General features: G+C 52.2%; 1 protein-coding gene and 1 long non-coding RNA gene across 2 annotated transcripts in view; one reads left to right on the forward strand and one right to left on the reverse strand.

The window, feature by feature from the left end:
* Positions 1–986: 986 nt before the first annotated feature.
* The window catches only part of KMT2A (lysine methyltransferase 2A), an 83,202-nt gene continuing 77,168 nt past the window's right edge, over positions 987–7,020 (forward strand). Inside the window, exons 1-3 of the mRNA XM_029915705.1 lie at positions 987–1,065; positions 1,161–1,270; positions 1,881–1,979. Of these exons, the coding sequence (XP_029771565.1) occupies positions 987–1,065; positions 1,161–1,270; positions 1,881–1,979 (288 nt within the window). The remainder of the gene's footprint in view (positions 1,066–1,160; positions 1,271–1,880; positions 1,980–7,020) is intronic.
* Positions 3,590–7,007, reverse strand: LOC115307050. Its single transcript, XR_003915537.1, has 3 exons — positions 6,608–7,007; positions 6,273–6,463; positions 3,590–5,896 (listed from the first exon to the last, which is right to left on the reverse strand). It is a non-coding gene; the product is annotated as an uncharacterized LOC115307050 (long non-coding RNA).

Raw genomic sequence — 7,020 nt, forward strand, 5'->3', positions numbered from 1 at the left:
CTGGCCGCGGGCGTCTGCCGCCCCCCCCCCCACCCCCCGCCTCCTTCCCCCGACCCTTCCCCAAATCCCTTGGCACAGACCCCTCGCCGGGGTTTCCCATCCCGGGACTGAACCCCTCCTCCCTTTCACAGATTACCTCATCCGAGCGAGATTCCTCCCTCCCTCCCTCCTCGAGACCTGATCCCGCCACATCCCCGCCTCCCTCTCCGGGCAGATGTTTTACTCTTGGGGCAGTTTTCCTCTCGGGCATCTCTCGGGCGATGGCCCCGTTCGGGGCCACGTTCCTCTCCTGCCCCGTGGGCACCGTTGTCCCTTCCAGCACCTGGCTTCCGAAAACCTGCCGAGCCGTCGCCCCGGCCCCGGGCCGGGTCCCTGCACTACCAGCCACTCCCCCTTCCTTCACCTCCACCCCCCACCCCCACCCCGCGCGGGGAGAGCCTCCCTCCTCCTGCCCTACCCGCCGGGGCCACATCTGCCCTCCTCTCCCCCTTGCCTCCCCGCACCCCTTCCCGCTGGAGAGAACGGGGTTCTCCGCGCGCGGCGCTCCGTCTCCCCCATCTTACAAGCTGCAGTTTCTAGCCCGTGGGTAGCAGGGGGTTGCTCTGCCTTCACCCCGCCCTTCCCCTCCCTTAGAATGCAGGATTGGTGGCATCTCTGGGAGGAAAACAGTCCGGTGTCCCCCAGGCTCGTGAGGAGCAGCTTTGCAGCGCTCCCCCTGGAGAGGAGGCAGCCTCTCGCTCCAGCTCCGGGGAAGGGGGCCCCTGTGAGGGGAGGTGTTGGGGAGGGGGGGACTCGGGCAGCACCCTCCCAGGGGAAGCAGCTGCTCTCCTACCCCACCCACTGCGCCGGAGAGCGCGCAGCCTCCAGCCCTAGCTCCCTGCCGCCCTTCTCCTTTTCTCCGTCATTTCACTATTGATCCACCTTTTCCTAGGCCAATCCTGGGGCTTGGAAGGGGTGGGGGCAGCGGGTTGGGGCAGGGCGAGTAGATGAGGGACAGTTTTAACTTTGCGATGCTGCTGGTGGTGGTTGCTTTGGGCTGGGAGAAAGAGGGGGGCTACGAGCGAAGTTAGTCCTTAGAAGGAGTGAGGGTTATCCCTCTGATCCTGAGAGGGGGGCCCGAGGCGGGTGAAGGCCCCAGCGCTGTGCCCCTGCCCCGTTAGGACTGGGGCCGGGATGGGGCTGCCTGCAGAAGCCTTACTCAGCCCCCGCAGGGAAAAGGAAAGTTGCCCCGGGAAGGGAAGTGGAGTTCAGGTTCAGCCAGTGGCGTTGCGTATTTGTTTTCCATTGGACGCAGAAGGGGGAGTTTGAGTTGTAGGGGAGGGGGGATGAGATGGGGGATGCTAGGAGCAGGAAGAGCAGCTGCCAGGGGCCGAAGCGGAGGGGGGCAGGGGGCTGCTGCTCTGGAGTGCTCTGGATTGAAACAGAAAGGGAAAGATAACGACCAGCCGCTTCCTGCGAGCTCTGCCGTTGGGCCCGGCCACCCCCTTGTCCCCCCTTGTGCCCCGCACCCCGTCAGAAACACGGAAGGGTCCTGGGAAGAAGGGGAGGGAGAAGACCCCAGAGACCCCGGCCCTCCTTTCCAGGAGCTGGCGTTTTTTAGTTAGTCTTCCTGCCTCCTTTTAAAAACCGTTTCTAAGGCAGCCCGATCCGGGACTGACAACAGCCCGCCTTCTGACAGCCGGGAGGACATGATGGGGGCGTGTTCCTCGCAGTGTAGCCGCTGGGCCCTCTCCCTGCGCTCTCCCTGCGCTCTCGCTCTATCTCCACCTCCTTTCCCAGCCTTCTGGAGGCAGTTGCAGTCAGCAGGGTTGTTTGAGACTATTTATTGGTTGCTGTAGATTATTATTTTTTTTTGAAAGGCCAATTCTGTATTTTTTAAGCTAACAACACAGATCCCATGTAGTTGGAGAACCAAAGGCCTCATACATGACAAAAAGACTGAGCCGTTCAGGTTACTTGCATGGAGTTGGTGCTTAAATGTGAGTTGATTTTGCTTTTTTAAAAGATACGGCAGCAAAAAAAAACAAAACAAAACAAAACAAAACAGACTTACTGACATTTTGTTTACCTGCTTATTTTCAAAATTGAGACTTGCCTAGTTATATGTAGAATTGTAGCCTCATGTGTATTTGAGTATAACAAGAAAGTCTCTATTCGGAGAAGTTAGTCTATTTTAAGGGGATCTTGAGGCGTAACTTCTTGTGTAGCATGCTTATGTGTTTTGTATTGAGGGACCAAGTGTTCACATTCCAAATGTTGTTATCACTTATGCAAAAGCAAAGTTTCATGCCGACAGCTTCCAATCATAGCTTCTCAAGAGACTGCTTAGACAGAGAACCACCTGGGTTCAGGGACCTAATGTCTGGGCACCAGAATATTTTATCTGTTGGTCTTTGACAAATCACTTTTCAAGTTTTAATCGGGCGCTAACACTTCCTTATCCCTTGGCATTATTTTGCTTCCAGGAGTAGGCGAGCAAAACCTGCTAAGGAGTTGCAGTTACTTCGAGTATGATCACATTAATATGTTTATTTTCCCTTTAAAACCTCTGTCTGCACAGTTGTTGCTACTCTACAGCGAGAAGAGTGGTTGACTCCTCACGTTAGCCTTCAGTACTTTCTCTGAATCGGGTTTGAATGAGCTGTTGTTCCACTGGTGAGCGCTAGACGTGGTAGCTGGAGGCAGTCTAGAAGCCCGGGCTGATGGTGCGCGTTGATTAGCGCTAGCCCACCGTGCGGGTCGGGACTACGCCGTAGCCATTGGAGCCTTCGGCTCGTAGTTTTCAGTGCAGAAACCGAGCATTTTGTTACGGAGTCTCACAAATCAGTGATAAGGTTCCCAAGGGGAAGTTCAGGGTTCCCGTGGCTGACATAGAATTCTAAAGATTGTTTCTCAGAATTCACTCACAGATCTGTATCAAGTCTTGTCTGGATTCCTGAAGAAATGGTTTTGTGACCTAAAAATGAGTTTAGCCTCTTTAAATTCTGGTTTGCTTTAAGTGAGTAATGACGTACTTGTCTGTAAAAAAACGTGAGCTCATATTTACAGAACTAGTAAGTTCAGGTGGTTGCAAGGGGATAGAACTTCTAGATCACGTCCCTGCTCAAACTCTTGGCCGCGGACACTTGTCCTTCACTGCCACAGGTCCGTGACTTCCCTCGCACTGACTATCTCCGGGTAACGGCTACACGGAAGAGTTCTTCCTGACCAAATTTTGTCAGAATGGGGTTATTTTTGAAAAATAGGTGTTGCTGGTCTTCTCTATTTCAGCTTTTTGTCTGACAATCAGGAAGTCGAATTTAAGTTTTACTCAAGTGAGCACAGGAGGAAATCACAGAGGTCTGCTTCTTCGTCTCCCCTGTCCCCGCCATGTCTTCCTACTTCTCTGAGGATTGTCTCCGGTGCTGTTAACGCCACCGTACCGTGCCATCTAAATAACCGTGGTCTGGCATCTTCCCTGTTGACTTGAACTCGGGCTGTTATTAATGTAAACCCCGGAAATGGTTTGTATGTCAGCAGCTAGTGCTTGGTTACTGCTTTCATAGTCCACTTACCTTCCTTACCACCTCATAAAATGCGAAGGGTAGAATTTCCATTGCGATCATAACGTGGCACGTTTTAAGTAGATATACGTTGAAACCGAATGACAACATTGGTCTGTTTGTTTCATTCGAAAAGGCAGTTCAGTTGAGGTGGACTAAGGTGCGTTCTTGGGTTGGGCCTAGGAAAGATGCTGTTCCTGTCGGCAGAGGGTGGTCGGAGAGGGTTTATGATTTTGGGTTTTGTTGTGGATGTTCACTGGGCGTGTGAACCAAGAGGAGGAGTTGTTCCTTCATTGCCTTCACAGCTAACCCTGAGCTGGACAGAAGGAAAGAGAAGCAGAGAACGCAAGTGGGACAGACGAAGCCTCAGAGGGCACGTCGGGGGGCAAGCGCTGCCCTCACCCTCCCGCTCGGTGGGCCGTACGGGGTTTCGGGCAGTTCACTTTCACCCTTACGTGTCTGATCTGTAAAATGAAAAGGCTGGGCTAAATATCAGCTTGTGGTCCTTCCTGCCCCAGTATTCTGATTCGCTTCTGTGCTGTTATTTTCGGGGGCCGGGTCAGAACTTCTTACTCTGAGTTTTTTTAAAGAGTCAAGTCGGTGAGCCCATTTGGTAATTTTTAATATTAGTCTGTACATGTGCCCATGTAACCAGTGTTGTCATTGGGAAGAGACATTTCAGCGGAGTGGGAAAGTTTTCGTTGTATGAACAAGCTAGAAGCACTGGCCTGTGTGGGAAAAGCCCTTTGTTGAAATTGACCGATTTCCTGTATAGGAAAGTTGGAGATCAGACTTTGAGTGTAAGGCGTCCTCTTGTGTTGAGCGGCCTCTTGTCCGGCTGAGTTTGCTTCAGGTTTCAGTGTTGTGGCCTCCGGACCGCCAGAGGGAAGTATTTCAGCCCCCCTGGTGTATTCCTTTAGGTGTGACAGCTTGAAAATGAAGAGAAAACGTCTGTGCCAGTGACCGAGTCCAGAGTGACTGCGCCTGCCTCGCCCAGATAGCTCTTCCCGGGCTGCGCGAGGTAGGACTGTGGTTCGAGCGGAGCATCAGAAGGCCGGCTGTGGCACTTCTCTGCATTCTCGCTGAAAAGCATACGACCCGTCCCGTCTTCTCCTTCCGTTTGTGTTCTGAAGGCACAGTTCTTCTCCTCTTGTGAATCCTCACTCACAGAACAGTGATTTGCCTTCTGACTGGACGCGGAGAAGAGAAACCCCCCCCCCATCTTGACTCAGTCTCCCGGCGCCGTCCTTCCGCGGGGCATCTGTGCCCACGAGGCCCCCGAGCCGCCGGCCTCGCCCGCAGCCGGTGGGGGGGTGTGGCAGCCGTGCCTTGCTTGCTCTGAGGCAGAACAGACTCTCTTCTCTCTCTTCTGGAGACTGTTTTAATTGCAGGTCTCCTAATTAAGATCTCTTTGTGCCTGCCCACATTCCACTAGGGTTGGCACAGAACTTCAGTTTCCTTCTAGCACTTAACTTGAAGGCCTTTGGTAGGGCTTTTGTGAATATCTTGTCTTTCCATTTTTTCTCTGCCAAGGTGGAGAGCCCGGTGGCATAGACCTTTAAGAAAGCGGGGGGAGCTATGTGACTGTCACTACTTTGGGGGGAATTTATTCTAGGATTTCTGGATGGGAACTCTTTTTGTTTGCGTATGTTATTTCCAGGGATTAAGAAAGGTTAAATTACTAATGAGTCTGACGTAACGTACCTGTGCTCTCTAAATCCGATGTTTAACCCTGTGGGCACTGGTGGAAAGAGAAAGCCTAAAGAGCTCACTGTTCAGACAAGTATTTGTTTGGGTCTTACCTAGATTGGTCTAAAGCTTGACAAATACAGTTTTGTCATGGAGTCAGTCACGCAGACTCCAAGGTGGACTGGTAGGTCTTGAAGACAATCAAGTGAAGCTACCGGTCTGCTCCTGAACTGTGTCAGATTGTAAAGCCCAGACTGAACGAACATTCACTTGGAGGTTTGAATGAACTTCTTTTCATTTGCAAAGACTTCAGGAGGTTCTAGAAATTATTGAGTTAATGGAGAATACTCTTGTGGGTTCCACTGTTTCTTGAGAAGTTCAGGAACCGGCTAGGCTTCTAGAGTGGTTTTCGAATAAAGTCACAGAATTGGAAAATGTCATTTCACTTCACTTTCCATCATACTGGTGCTCACAGTGCAGCCCGTCCTTCTGTGAGCCTCCACTCAGGGTGGCATGGAGAGGACGGGTCGTCTTTATTGGGGAAAAGGAAGCTTCAGCCCTTCACCTGGACCCAGATGGTTCCATTGATCACGTCAGCATGAGGGAGGCAGACAAAGGGCTACTTTTTTTGTTGTTATTGTCGTTTCATTGGTCGTGCAGGCGGCCTGGAAGAAGGAGGTGCAGGACCTTTATGGCTGCATGAAATAAAGCTGGGGGCCCTCGCTCTTGTACCTGAGTGGGTGGTTTTATGGCCTAATTCTCTAATTGCTGGCATTTATGACAGTGTGGATGCTACCGGCCCTGTGGCCGAGCGGATTATATTGGGAATAGGGGCGAGAAAAGGGGTCCTTTTGTTGGCCCTTTTCATTTTCCCCCTCAGTAAGGTCTCTGAGGAAGCCCTGAGGAAACACAGACACTTGAACTGAGGGAATGACATCCATAAAATGGCTCTTTCTGTTTTTAAAAAGGATGAGCTGCTTTTCTTGACCTATCCAAAGAAATCCATACCACCACTGCTAAATATTTCAGTGAGCTTTGTACCTTGTCAGGCTACACTCCAGGGAAGCCGCCCGGGAGGCCCAGCTGCCGCCAGACGCTTGCTCGTAAGGTCTTCGAAAGTTTTGTCGTGGGATTTGTAGTTTGGGGTGATGGACGTCCTCTCGCAGGGTTAGCAGGACACTGCAGAGGCCACAGTTGGCTAAGCTTTTTAGACACTGGACGTACTAAATGAGCTTCCGTTTTAAGGAAAAAAGACAGAAATGTAAGAGTTAGTTGGCAGTTTTCTGTACCGGGTATGAAAATTCCCCTTCCTTTGAAATGAGTAGTTGTTTTTCTATTTGACAAAGAGACTGAAGGGATTTCCCCAGAAAACTTACCTTTAATTATCACCGCGGCAGTGCAGTTGGGGAGGTAGTCGGGTCCATCCCACTGGCGTTAATCTCTAGAGTTGGCCGTTTCTTGCATACATTTTACCTGTTTTCATGCTTTTTGGGTTTTGTTTGGTTGGAATGTTGGGGCGTAGATGTTTTGATGTCTTCGAGCAGGATGAGCGATGCCCCGTTTGAACACTGGGACCGTTTTAGGGAGCCCCACCGACTCACTGTCCTTCACAGCCTCAGAGTAGCTGCGGCCCCGGCCTGAGCGAGGGGAGCACGGGCGGCCTGAGCGAGGGGAGCACGGGCGGCGGCCTGAGCGAGGGGAGCACGGGCGGCCTGAGCGAGGGGAGCATGGCCGGCGGCCTGAGCGAGGGGAGCACGACAGCGGCCTGAGCGAGGGGAGCACGGGCGGC

This window comes from Suricata suricatta, chromosome 11, assembly GCF_006229205.1.
Source record: "Suricata suricatta isolate VVHF042 chromosome 11, meerkat_22Aug2017_6uvM2_HiC, whole genome shotgun sequence".
Lineage (NCBI taxonomy): Eukaryota > Metazoa > Chordata > Mammalia > Carnivora > Herpestidae > Suricata > Suricata suricatta.